Genomic DNA, 14,508 nt, shown 5'->3' with positions numbered 1-14,508 from the left:
TGGCCCATCTAGGGCTGTCTAAGGCAGGTAAGTCACAGCCATTACCAGAAGTGCTTGGGAAGTCACTAAGGGCCCTCAATTTTCAATACTGGGTCTGTATGTGCTCAGATAACAAGTGGGAGACTATTTTAAGCCAATTTAAGGCTAGAAATTGACAATCTGCACTGAGAAGCTAGCAGTTGTCTATCTTTCATCATGCACTCAGGAAATACTACACCAGCCACAGAATGCCTCTGGAGATAGGGAGGCGGATAAGGCTTTCTTGAAATCACAGTGACCAAGAGCGAGAAACAGAAATCTGGGAACTTTGCCAGCTCAGGCTGTGTCGGGCAAATCTAGATCTTACAGAAGGCACAAACTGCCAAACCAGTGAAATGATTGACTTAACTCGGGTCTCCTTGCCTCGTTGACTTTTCAGTATAAAATACACTACCTCAGGGATGGGGATGTAGCTCAGTGGTACATAAAAATGTGTCCTTAGCATGTGTGGTAAGACCATAGATTCAACCCTCAGATCAAAGAGTATGAAGCTAGATGCCGGCAGCTCAGGGCTATAATTCTAGCTACTCAGGAAGCTGAGATCTGAGATCTGAGCTACCCTGAGTACACAAATCCATGAGACTCATCTCCAAAATTTCTTTGGGTGTCACTTTCTGAGAAAAAAAAACTCAAGGAAGGGTTGTGAAATAATATCATTAGCACTGCAGTTAGTCTCAGAGCTGAAACTGGTATTAATATCTTCTTCCTTTCTGGATTTGTTCTTCTCAGGTAGCACACCACAGAAGCCTTCGTTAGCTGGGTGCTGGTGGCTCACAACTAATCCTAGTTGAGCTTTAAGTCACAATTCAAAGCCAGCCTGGGCAGGAAACCCCATGAGACTCTTATCCAATTAACCAGCAAAAAGCCAGAAGTGGAGGTGTGGCTCAAGTCTTGAGCCAAGAAAGCTCAAGGACAGTATCCAGGCTCTGAGTCCAAGTCCCTAGACTAGCATAAAAACAAAAAACTCCCCATAAGGGCTGGGAATATAGCCTAGTGGCAAGAGTGCCTCATATTCATGAAGCCCTGGGTTCGATTCCCCAGCACCACATATATAGAAAATGGCCAGAAGTGGCGCTGTGCTCAAGTGGCAGAGTGCTAGCCTTGAGCAGAGAAGCCAGGGACAGTGCTCAGGCCCTGAGTCCAAGGCCCAGGACTGGGGAAAAAAAAACAAAAAACACCAAAAAAACAACAACAAAACTCCCCACAAAACCAACTGGGTCATTTGTAAGAACAATGAAATACTGTTACTCTACCACAATAGTCAGACATCATCCTCATGAGAGGAAATAGTCATGGCCAACTATAAAGCTACTTCAGGTCTCAGAACTTCACTAGGCTTGGGTGTTTGAGGTTAAGACTTATGAAGCTGTAGATACTTTTCCTCTTCCCCACAACCAACTCCCTTCCCATCTGTTCCTGATCAATTTTCTGTAGCCTTCCACCCCCATCCACTGGAGTACAAGCCTAGGAATTTATCAGTACTCTTCTCCAAGTACTGTTTTAATATTGGCGGTGTTTAAATAGTAGGGTCTATGGGAATTAGTTTGAAAGCATAGTATGATCATTTATCCAAGGCAGACTAACTCCTTTTTAGCAGGAATAACTCATCTGCTAGCCTTCCATTTGCAACTTGCATTAACTAGCACCTCATCTAAATGTTGGCAGCTCACAGAGCTTTGCTGAGTTAACAAAAGCTCCAAGACATAGAAAGACATAGACTTCTTATTTTCTTCAATATTCAACAGGTTCCTTTATCCAAATCCAGATATTAAGTTGGGGGCCATGACCATCCTTAAGAGGAACCCTTCTGGGCTGGGAATGTGGTCTAGTGGTAGAGTACTTGCCTAGCTTGCATGAAGTCCTGGGTTCAATTCTCAGCACCACATATACAGAAAAATCCAGAAGTGGCAATGTGGCTCAAGTGTTAAGAGTGCTAGCCTTGAGCAAAAATAAACCAGGGACAGTGCTCAGGCCTTGAGTTCAAGCACCAGGACTGGCAAAAAAAAAAAAAAAAAAAAAAAAAAAGAGGAGCCCTTCTGCTTGTAATATGGATAAATCTAGTTGCTCAGAAGCTGGTGGAGACTCCTGGAATGCTTCCCTTATCTATCTCAGCAACGGGCTGCTTATTCAACCAGCCCTGCACTTCACTACTATACCTTTTTCCCTCTTCACAATGAACAGAGCCCTGAACTACATCTAGATCATATACCAATGACTTTGTTGCAGTCCTGGGGATGGAACTCAGGGCCTGGGCACTGTTTGAGCTCCTTTTGCTCAACCTGAACCACAGTGCCACTTTTGGCTTTATGTGATACTGAGGAAATGAACCCAGGTCTTCATGCATGCTAGGAAGCACTCTACCACTAAGCCACATTCCTGGTGCCCCGTCCCCTCCAATGAAAATGTAAAGCATTTTCCTCTTCCATTGGACAGTGGTGGTCCCAGCCTCTGTACCTAGGGGTGTAAGTATCCAAAAGAGCATAACTGCTACAATAATGTACGTGACTATTTCATTTTAAACATGGGAGAATAGTAATTGGTTTACATTGTTCTAGATACAGACATGAAGTGAGTGGACTTTCACTGAGTTTTTCAACTCCTGTTTAGTGGGCCAGGAATGAAAAGTACAGAAGGGAATGATAAGGACACATAAAGCTTAAATCTCATCTGAATGTGATTTCCACTTATTAAAATCTTAATTTGAAAGCTGGGTGCTGGTGGCTCATGCTGGTAATCCTACTCAGGAAGCTGGGATCTGAGGATCACGGTTCAAAGTTTGTGAGATTTATCTCCAATTAACCACCAGAAAAAAAACCAAGTGGAGCTGTGGCTCAAAGTGGTAGAGCACTAGCCTTGAGTGAAGCTCAGGAACAGCACCTAGGCTCCGAGTTCAAGCCCCACAACCGAGAAAAAGGAAAAAAAAAAAAGAATCAGATCTTAATTCTTCCCTTATAAAATGAGCAAAAAGCATGTCATAGAATTAGTTAACACTAGGAAAGCACTTTATAAATGACCATTAATTATAGACAAGTTGAGATTCAAATGCAAATTGACATAAAACATACTTTCAGAACAATGGGAACACATTTCTATTTAGTTTCTACCTCTGATTTTTCTTTGAAGCACAGGACTCCTTTTTTCTTTTGCTAATCCTGGGGCTTGAAGTCAGGGCCTGGGCACTGTCCCTGAGCTTTTGCTCAAGGCTATCACTGGAGCTACAGTGCCACTTCCAGCTTTTTCTATTTATGTGGTACTGAGGAATCGAACCCAAGGCTTCATGCATGCTAGGCAAGCAACTACCACTGAGTCACATTCCTAGCCCAGCCCAGGATTCCTTAAGGAAAGTTCCATCTAGAGAGTTTCCTTGGAATCCAGTATTATTGCTTTCACCTGGAAGACACATTCAGCCTTTTAAGCTTAACTGTAAAATCCCATGTTTATGGTAAATTGTTGACTTCAAACAGAAGAAACAACTGAGTGGCCAAAACTGTGCTGAGCAAGAACCTGACTGCCTATCATCCACTGCCGCTGACATTGTCTTAAGAAGGGCTGCCAATGGCCAGTCCTGGGCCTTAAATAATCAGAGCCTTGAGCACTGTCCCTGGCTTTTTGCCACTTGAGCCACAGAGCCACTTCTGGCCATTTTCTGTATATGTGGTGCTGGGGAATTGAACCCAGGGCTTCATGTATACAAGGCAAGCACTCTTGCCACTAGGCCATATTCCCAGCCCAGTCCTCTTTTTTTACCCCTCATATTAGATCTCTTGAATTCAAAGAAATAGGAAGCCAGAGGCAGCAAGTGTAGAAAAACAGAGTTAAACAATCATATGGACTGTTAAGAGAGAAACAGCAAGAAACAATTACCAGCTAAAGCTCCAACTTCCTCATCAGTTTAAATTAAATGTCTACTTCAGTACCAGGGACCATCCTATATACTTCATACCCACTATTGCATAAAATGGAGAATCTACCAGGCAACAAACACATTCCTGCCTCTAGGCAGAGGAAAAAAAAGTAACAGTTCTAACACATGGAAAATGCTTTATTTTCATATTTACATTAAAACACAGAAATTCCATTCTCTTGTTTTCAGGTCAGGTACAAGGATATTGGATAATGGATATATACTGGATATAATGACAAGATATTTTGAATTTGCTGAATTTGAAACCCTAAAATGGAAGAACAACTTTTGAGATGGGTAAAGAAACTTTTGAGATGGGTAAAGATGGGGCAGGGACTCTGGTGGTACTCAGGAGACTAGACCCTAGGTTCTTAGATGAAGTCTCCTACAAGTAGGGGTGGAAGTAGGAGATGGAGTAAGACTTTCCTTTTTGGTTAAGATAGGGTTTTGCTCAGTAGCCCAGGCTGGCCTGAAACTTGAAATCTTCCTTCCCCTGCTTCCAGAGAGTTCTTGGGATTGCAAGTATGTGCTCCATGCCTGGCCTGATGCTTACTTTTTCTTTTATTTCCAATGTAGAGATCAATGCTCAGAATTCCAAACATATAAATTACAGGAATTAAAGGGTTGGCACTATATGACATGCATTCAACTTCCTTGGTAAAAATCTTCTAGTTCGAAGGGGAGTCTTGCTAGGTAGGTCATACTGGCCAAACTCACTCTGGAGCCAACTGACCTTGAATTGAGACCTTCCTGGCCTCAGACCCCCAGGATCATAGAAGTGCGCCACATCACTACACATGCCACTGTGATAGTGCTTGCATTTTGCTTTCTCAAATCAAATACTATTCTGCCACTGAAGCTCCAGGCTTCAATATATCAAATAAATTAACTACTTCCCTTAGAAAAGTGGGCTTTCCCCAGACTACAAAAACTGGCTTTGAAAAAGATATCCTTAAAAATAAAACATCCTCAAAAATAAAATATCCTCACATGTGTTTTACTAAAAGACATAGCTAGAATTTGGAACTCTGGGGAAATCTATTGTAACAATCCCTTGGTGGTAAGAAATATCCCAGAAATAGCTCAAGAATTATAGTTGGAACTGTTTTATAAAAATGTGTTAACTCCTAAGTTACTTAAGAAAGTCACACTAATTGCCATGTTGTTGCTCCCAAGAAAGAACACTGACTTGATCACACCTTGAGTCAAGTTCCAGTAGATAGTGGTTTGGGGAGAACAACTGGAGTCAGAGTGGATAAGTAGACCTGAGTCTCTACTGGGCTTCCAAAATTGGATAATCCAGGACTGGAATAAAAGTTGGTAGGTACCTTCCTGCTACTGATAGATCATCTTCCTGAGAACAATTTCACCAACGCTTCCAGAGAAGGTTAGTATTTGGAATCAAACATCAGGTTCACATAGGGACGTCTTGGGAATTAAAAATGCTTAAAAACAACAGCTCCTAACTTTGAAAAGACTGGTCCTGTTAAAATAGGCACTTTATCAAAATGAGACAAGCCCCCTCTCCCCATTATCTACAACAGTCTGAAAAACGTACTTAGTCCCCCCTTGTTCCTGATCTTTAGTATTAGGGAAGATTCAAGTAAAAGGTTTGTTATACCTCTTGTTTTTTCCTAGCAAGAAGGAAATAGTCATTAAAGCACTCACTGGCTTTAGATAAAACCAACCCTGAGACCTTAAGGTAGCTAGAAAAAAAATGTCTCCCTATTGCTCAAACTGGTCCTCCTTAAGAGTCATAATTTAACAAAGTGGTCATTAAGGCTCCACATAGCTAACTGGTCACTTTCATTCATCACTGAACTTGCCAACATCCTAGCACTGGGTGCCTATAACATGACTTTGTTGCTACAAAGCACACCAACATACAACATACTACTTCTGTGGAGGATAAGACCAAGTTACCAAGAGGTTATGAGCCTGTAAACTCAGAAATAAATCAAACCTAGAGTTCTACAGTTCAATGGAAGACAGACTTCTGCATGTAAGCAAATCCCTTTCTAGGATGTAGCTCTCCCAAGCCAACAGAGCTCAGGTCACATACACCAGGAAATGCTTGGTATACACTCATCTTAGTGTTGAGAAGACTAAGGTTCATCAGGTCTTAGGAATTATTTCCTAGCTAAGATACATGAAGATTTTAACCTGAGAAATGAAGCTAGATGGAACACCACTCACTCTTTAAATGGACAAAACAGGTGTGCAGCTGCATACACAAGAAACACAACTGTAGTGTCTTAGTGGCCTTAAGTTCTAAATTCACAATAATCTAAATGAAATATGACCCTACAAGTTCTAGTTTGTAGGTTACAAGCCAAGATTTTTGGGCTGCTAGATGATATAAACAACATTTAACATTAACCAGCAGCAAGTCTGTAAAGTCTCATGACCATGATCACTCCCATTTATAGATATGGACAGTCTTCTCAGTTAAGGTAGCCAAGTAGCTGTTATTATTCACACCAAATGGGCAGATGTCCAAGACAGGTTGATCACATTTCAGGGTCTGTAGTACTGAGCCACTGCAAGCACTCCAGAGCTAAAGAAATAAAGCAAATAAAAAAGGTCAGCAATCAGTTTATCTGAGGAGTAACTGATCTAATAAAGAGTTCTTCATTTTCACTTACAACATACATTTCAGGTGCTCATGGGGGTAGTATGACTGTATTGGACAGTATTTTTTTTTCAAATTTTTATTATCAAACTGATGTACAGAGAGGTTACAGTTTCATACATTAGGCATTGGATACATTTCTTGTAGTTTGTTACCTTGTCCCTCATACCCCCCTCCCCCTCCCTCCTTACCCTTTCCCCCAGAGGTGTTCAGTTCACTTACACCATGTATTGGACAGTATTAATCAGACTTGTTTATACAAGATCAATAATATTTCACACTACCATGTACTTCATATTATCTTATGTTAAATAGCTGTATTACTTCCGGCTCACTCATCCACAGTGATGCTCCGATTGGCCAATATGTTCAGGTGGCATGAGAGTATCCCTCCACTATAAATTTCTCCTTTATCCACTGGTTTCATACGAAACTAATGAACCGAATGTCTTAATTATTTTAGAGGTTTCAGTTTGGTTTTTATTTTTGTAGTACTGGTCCTTGGGCTTAACTCAGACCTTGGGCTCTATCCCTAAGGTTCCAATTTTTTTTTTTTTGGTAGTTTAGTAGAAATAAAGTCTCACGTTGTCTGACAAGTTCAAGGCTCTAAGTTTGGTTCTCAGCTCTGCCAAAACCAAAAACCAAAAACAATGGGGAGCAGGGAAGTTAACAGTAATCCAAAAGAATACAAGAGTTTTTTTGTTTTGTTTTTGCAGAGATGCTGCATCCTGTATTTTTAGTCAGATGTGGGTGGTTCATACCTATAATCCTAGCTACTCAGGAGGCTAAGATCTAAGGATTGCAGTTTGAAGCCATGCCGGGCAGGAAAGTCCATGCAACTCCTGTCTCCAAATAACCACTAGAAAACCAAAAGTGGTTCTGTGGCTCAAAGTGGTAGAGCACTAGCCCATAAGTGGAAAAAACCCATGGATAGTGCGATAGTGCCCAGGCTGGCTTCAAAATGTGATCAATCCTCAGATCTCAGCCTCTTGAGTAGTTTAGTATTACAGTTGTTGAGCACCAGCAGCAGCCAGCTTTTAGTATTTAAAAATTCATGGGTATAGCAGCTATTTTGCAGATGAACCCCTTGGCATTATGTTCTTGTTTCCATAATTGACTTTCAAGTTCCAGAAATTCAAGGCATTGGCCAAATTATTACTAATAGGACCTTTTTGATTACAAAATGGAGGCGTAATATCAAAGTAATTTGAGGGAGGAAATGATGAAATTTTAGTGAATTTCCATGTTTGATATGTATATACCTTTCTCTTTAAGTTGCATGTTAATCCAATGTACAGTATTGTCTCTGCTTTAAGAAAATTAAAGACGAGTTAAATTGTAAAAAAAAAAAAAAATTCATGGAGTTGGGCATATATTTCAGTGGTTTAACACTTAACTTAGCAGGTACAAGGTGCTTGGCTCAGTCCCCCAATACTGAGGGGAAAAAAAAAACCCAAAAAACAAACAAAAAAACAACACCCCAAACCAAAAAGCCCAGTGCGTGCGTGCACACACACACACAAAAACCCAAACCAAAAAGCTTAGTGCGCATGCACACACGTGTACGCACACACAATTAGGGAGCCAAGCTTTTGGCTTTTTATTTTACATACCTCTGAACAAAAATGCTCAAGATTTTCTCTATCAACATTTTCCAAACAAGAAAATTTGGGGGTAGTGCTGAGGAATGAACCCTAGGGTCTCATGCACATAAGACAAATGTGCCATCATTGAGCCACATACCCTAGCCCCCAAAATGTATTTTTTCAATCTTTTCAAAAAAAAATTTTTTTTTTTTTTGCCGATGGTGGGGCTTGAACTCAGGGCCTGGGTGCTGTTCCTGAGCTTTTTTGCTAAATGTAGCACTCTACCACTTGAGCCACAGTGCCACTTTCGGCTTTTTCAATATATGTGGTGCTGAGGAATTGAACCCCCGGGCTTCATGTACACGAGGTAAGCCCTTTACCACTAGGCCATATTCCCAGTCCCAAAATGTATTTTTATACAGAGTAAAATAGGTTCACCTGGGCAGAATTTGTTGTTTCATCTCCAGTACACACCAAGATGCTGCCATCATTCACTGGACTTTGGAAAATGGCATTTTTGGTCAATAGTTTGCAAGTGGGTCCCCCAACAAATGTCTGCACAGGCTGGCAGGAGCACAGTGTCTCTCCAGTATCACCCACTTTGTAGGATAGTTCCATCAGTACACTTCGCACGGTCTTGTGGATTTTATCTATGGAACAGAGAAATCAGTGCTACCTCATGCAAAGGGTACAAAAGAAATTAGTTACTAGCACTCAGCTTAAGAGCAAATTTCTAAGACTATAGTAATGTGTTTAATAAAATCACTGAATCAAGACCTCTACTGGGGAATTTACCACTCCAGAGTTCTGGCTAAAAACTTCATTTAGGCCCAATAAGGAGTTCATTAGTTCCTAGAGATATTTTATAAGATAAAAGCCTGCAATTGTAGAAGTGAGTATAGGAGTGATCCTCAGGGAGGCAAGCACAAGCTAGAGAAAAAAACAAAACAAAACTGGACCTCCAAGCTTTCTGTACAAGTCATAGCATGATTTGCTAAGAGCCAAGTGTCCAAAGGGTCAACCTGAGACAGTTTCCCAGATCAAGTAAGATTTCAAATGTTGAAATATGGACATTTTAATGACTGACTCTGACCCGAGATTTGGCTGGAGGTATTCCATCAGTATCACTTTCAGACCAAGCCTAAGTTTTTTTCCCCCAGCCAGTCCTGGGGCTTGAACTCAGGGCCTGAGCACTGTCCTTGGCTTTGTTTTCTACTCAAGGCTCTCTACTACTTGAGCCACAGCGCCACTTCTGGCTTATTCTGTATATGTGGTGCCGGGGAATTGAACCCAGGTCTTCATGTATGCGAGGCAAGCACTTTACCACTAGGCCATATTCCTAGCCCTCAACCTAAGTTTCAAAGTTGTACACTGACTCCTTTGTTCTATTTAAAACTGTCTTTCCTTGAGAAGTTCTCGATTTGTGTAGCTACTTGTTCCTGGTCCCACTGACTCAAAACTCAACATGTTCTCTAACTGTTGATCATAATAAAACCCAACAGTCAATAGCAATTATAAGTGAACTCTTTTTTTTTTTTTTTTTGGTACCAGGGTTTTAACTCAGGGTCTGACACTGCTAGGCTAGTGTTCTACTACCACTTGAACCATATTTCCAGCCCTGCTTTTCCAGATCAGAGTTGATCAAATTATTCTACAAGGTAAAGAGGGACACTTGGTCACTTAGCAGGAGGATAGGATAAAGAAATAGGGTTAGGACTGTGGTTCAAGAGGTAGAGCATCTGCCTCATATCACTAAGTAAATAAACAAGTGGGAGAGTGCTAGCTAGCTTTGAACACAAAAGCTCAAGGATAGTTAGTGCCCAGGTCAAGCCCCAGGCCCCACAGCAGAAAAAGAAATTGATCGGAGGGCTGGAAATTTGGCCTAGTAGCAAGAGTGCTTGCCTCACATACATGAAGCCCTGGGTTTGATTCCTCAGCACCACATACATAGAAAATGGCCAGAGGTGGCACTGTGGCTCAAGTAGAGTGCTAGCCTGGAGCAAAAATAAGCCAGCGACAGTGCTCAGGCCCCGAGTTCAAGCTCCAGCAAAAAAAAAAAAAAAAAAAAAAGCTGGGAATATGGCCTAGTGGTAAAGTGCTTGCCTCGTATACTCTGGGTTCGATTCCTTAGCACCACATAGATAGAAAAAGCCAGAAGTGGTGCTGTGGCTCAAGGGGTAGAGTGCTAGCCTTGAGCAAAAAGAAGACAGGGACAGTGCTCAAGCCCTGAGTTCAAGGCCCAGGACTGGCAAAAAAGAAAAGAAACTGATTGGAAAGTGACTCAATGTCCTCAAGAGTAGGCCTCCTCATTTCCATTACTACTTTAAGACATAGGGAATCCCAGAGAAGCTAGTTTACATCGGTAAGTATCCAACAATTTGTTCCAGTTCTCACAATTAAGAGCAAAAATACAGGCTTTGCACAGGAACTTGGAGCCATCATCCTTATTTAGCATCAGTCACAGGCCTTTTAGCCTACGAGGAGCTTATTGTAGCAAGCCAAAGACAAGGCTAAGTACTTTTCCCTCTACCACCAGTCTGCTCTCAAGCAAATCAGGAGGCCCCCAAGGACTTCAGTACTTACCAGGTCTGTAGCTTACAAGACAGTGCCGGGTTTTGTTCTCCACCTGAAAGTCCACATAGCCCCCTGGCTCCATTTGTAGCACATGAGGCCAATGAGAAAAATCTGATTTCTGTTCCCAGAAAGAAGCACTCTCCAAAGTTCCAGCAAGCACCCCACCATAAGGAAATGCAGCTGAAGCAGCTCTGGTCATGTATGACAGGGATACCAGTGGGCATCTGAAGAGAAAGAAAGGGAATTGTGTGTTACATTCCAAATCCAATTCTTATAGTGGTCCACATTTCAGTACCATGAGCAGTGGACCACATTCCTATGCCAATAGATGAGGTGAGACACGGGTGGGTCAATATCCTGACATCTCATAAAAACTGAATTCCCTTTGTAGGTTCCCCCCCCCCAAAAAAAAGGGGGGAGAGAGCACTGATATCTGTCATTCTAACTACTCAGGTGGCAGACACTTGAGTATAGATAGCAGTGCAAAGCCAGGCTGGGCAACAAAGCTTTTTTACTTTGATTTCCAATTAACCACCAAAAAGCCAAAGTGGAGCTGTGGCTCAAGTGGCAGAGTCCCAGTCTTGAGCAAAATATGCATTATTGAAGAGGCAAGGGAAGGATTGTGGTTTCAGGACAAACCAGGGGGAAAAAAGGACTTTATCTGAAAAAGTACTAACAGGAGTGGGGTGAGAGGCAAAGGCAGGAGGATTATGGCTTTAGGCTAAACCAGGTAATAAAAAAAGACACTGCCTGAAAAACCACTAAAACAGGAGTGGGGTGAAAGGAGGAAGTGGCATTACTTAAGTGGTAGAATGCTTATCAAGTTAACAAGCATACAGCCAAGCTCTAGGACTGGTTAAAAAAACTGTATAGTACATATAAGCATATTTTGTTCTATACTGACTCACTCCTTTTAATATATATTAAACTGAGCCAGCATCAGTGGCTCTTCACACTTGTAATCCTAGCTACTCAGGAGGCGGAGACCTAAGGAATGTGGTTAGAAGCCAGCCCAGGTAGGATGGTTTGTAGGACTCTTACCTCCAGGGCTGGGAATATGGCCTAGTGGCAAGAGAGCTTGCCTCGTATACATGAAGCCCTGGGTTCGATTCCCCAGCACCACATATATAGAAAACGGCCAGAAGTGGCACAGTGGCTCAAGTGGCCTTGAGCAAACAAGCCAGGGCCCAGGACTGGCAAAAAAAAAAAAAAAAAAAAAAAAAAAAAGACTCTTACCTCCAATAAAAAACAGAAAACAACTAAAACTGTGATTCAAGTGTAGTGATTCATGTGGTAGAATGCTAGCTACCCTTGAGCAAATGATCAGGGACTGCACACAGGCCCTGCGTTCATGTACTAGGATGGGCACACACACAAAATATTTATTTAAATAATAAAATAAACAAGATACTTTTCATTTAGTTCTGGAAATGAATGTCAGTGGTATTAAGTATTTTCCTAGCATATATGAGACCCTACACTCTTATATGCACTACTGCATATATAGAGGGAGGGAAAAAAAGCTACTTTTAATTTTGGCTAGGTTCACAGACCTTATTCATAAACCTTGTTTTTCTTTTGGCCAGTCCAGGGCTTGAACTCAGAGCCTGAGCACTGTCCCTGGCTTTTTTTTGCTCAAGGCTAGCACTCTGCCACTTGAGCCATAGCACCACTTCCAGCTTTTTCTATATATGTGGTGCTGAAGAATTGAACCCAGGACTTCATGTATACGAGACGAGCACTCTACCACTAGTACTCTACCCAGCCCTTTATTCATCTCCTGACAGCTTTAATGATCTCCAGAACAATCCACGTGGTGCTTAACCACCCTCAGTACTCAGATGGATTCAGCCTATGTCCTAAACTCATAACTGAATTATAAATGTAAATAAATAATATAGCAAAGGAGTTCTATGGCTACTGTAGGCTATGTTAATCATTTTAATAGGTCAAGAACCACCACCAGTGACACAGCTCATAAATAGTGGAGCTGGACTCTAGGCACAGATGACACTCTTTATTTTTCCACGTTTGATTACTATTTATTCTATGAAATTGGCTACACTTGATACCAGAGCTTCCCACAATGTGAAAAATTACACAAATTGTACTGACTTTGAGGTGGGGAAGAATCAGATCTTAAGAGAATTGCTCTCTGTGAAGATTGCTGACCAGATATGGACACTGAAAGAACCATTACAAACATCAATAATGCAAGAGAAGGCAGTTTCCCATAGAAAAAGTGGCTCCCTACCTGGCTTTCTGAGGGACTAATTCTTGCATATGAAAGCCTGTGTTTCGAAGATCATATACCAGAATTGAGCCATTGGCCAGTCCAGCATAGATGTAATTGTTTTCATCAAGACACCAGCAACAACTCCATACAGGACGTCCAGTATTGTAAGTCTGAACTACAGTATTTGTCTCCAGGCTGTAGAGTTACAAATAACTTTTAATACAAAGGAGGCAAAGATTATCATTTCAAATATCAAAAAGCATTATTGAAAAATACCCACAACCCCAAACTATCTGGATCCCTAATTTACTCAGAATACTGCCCAGATAGCCCTTTGAATTCTGGAATTTTTGTGTTTTGGTGCCCACAAGCTTTCTTCTTGAACTATAATGAAGGAGGTAAAAGGCTAAGTTAAAATAATAACCAGAACATTACACAATTCTATTACTATTACCTTCTCCATACTAAATGATGACACAGTTAAGTCAGTAAGCAATCAAAAAGTTAGGAAAAACACAGAAGAAAAAAATTAAGTTATAGCTGGGAATATGGCCTAGTGGCAAGAGTGCTTGCCTCGTATACATGAAGCCCTGGGTTCGTTTCCTCAGCACCACATACATAGAAAATGGCCAGAAGTGGCGCTGTGGCTCAAGTGGTAGAGTGCTAGCCTTGAGCAAAAAGAAGCCAGGGACAGTGCTCAGGCCCTGAGTCCAAGCCCAGGACTGGCAAATAAATAAATAAATAAATAAATAAATAAATAAATAAATAAATACATACATACATACATACATAAATATTAAGTTACAGTTGGGTGGTGGTGGCTCAGCCTATATTCCGAACTCCTTAGGAGGTTTAGAGCTGAGGATCATGGTTCCAAGCCAGCCTGAGCAGGAATGTTTTTGAGATTCTTCTCTCCAATTAACCACCAAAAAAACAGAAGTGGCACTGTGGCTCAAAGTGGTAGAGCACTAGACTTGAGCTGAAGAGCTTAGGGACAGTGCCCAAGCCCCATAACCAACAACAAAGTTATAATCCAATCATCCCGAGAAGTCACTAATATATTTAATACTGTCCCTATTTTTAAACTCTTAAAATACAGACACAACCACCAACATTCTATAAACACATGACACACAAAGCTATACTGAAGTTTTGTCCAAATTTAACTTTAAGTTTTCTTTCTTTTGGTGCTGGTACTGGGGCTTTAACAAGGTCTTGCATGTTAACTTGGTGCTTTTACTTGAGGTTTGTGCTCTACTACGAGCCCTATCTCCATGCCTGGCTTTTTGCTGGTTAAGTATATATAGTCTTACAGCTTTTTTTTTTTTACCTTAACTGGCTTCAAACCATATTTCTCACATCTCAGTCTCCCTTGTAGTTATGGTTACAGATGTGAATCACCAATGCTTAAGTAAATAAATAAAAAAGAAAGTCAAAAGGGGGCTGGGAATATGGCCTAGTGGCAAGAGTGCTTGCCTCCTATACACGAAGCCCTGGGTTCGAATGCCCAGCACCAGAGATATAAAAAATGGCCATA

General features: G+C 41.3%; 1 protein-coding gene across 3 annotated transcripts in view; it reads right to left on the bottom strand.

Moving 5' to 3' along the window:
* Nucleotides 1-5,959: 5,959 nt before the first annotated feature.
* Rfwd3 (ring finger and WD repeat domain 3) overlaps nt 5,960-14,508 on the bottom strand; it is a 29,777-nt gene continuing 21,228 nt past the window's right edge. For all 3 annotated transcript variants that reach the window (XM_048355126.1, XM_048355125.1, XM_048355127.1), the window contains exons 10-13: nt 12,990-13,166; nt 10,745-10,959; nt 8,600-8,811; nt 5,960-6,500 (exon numbers count right to left, since the gene is read on the bottom strand). In XM_048355126.1, coding sequence (XP_048211083.1) covers nt 6,357-6,500; nt 8,600-8,811; nt 10,745-10,959; nt 12,990-13,166 — 748 coding nt within the window. In that variant the 3' untranslated portion in view covers nt 5,960-6,356. The remainder of the gene's footprint in view (nt 6,501-8,599; nt 8,812-10,744; nt 10,960-12,989; nt 13,167-14,508) is intronic.

Source organism: Perognathus longimembris, chromosome 10 (assembly GCF_023159225.1).
Source record: "Perognathus longimembris pacificus isolate PPM17 chromosome 10, ASM2315922v1, whole genome shotgun sequence".
Classification (NCBI taxonomy): domain Eukaryota; kingdom Metazoa; phylum Chordata; class Mammalia; order Rodentia; family Heteromyidae; genus Perognathus; species Perognathus longimembris.
This window is presented reverse-complemented; position numbering and strand designations above follow the sequence as displayed.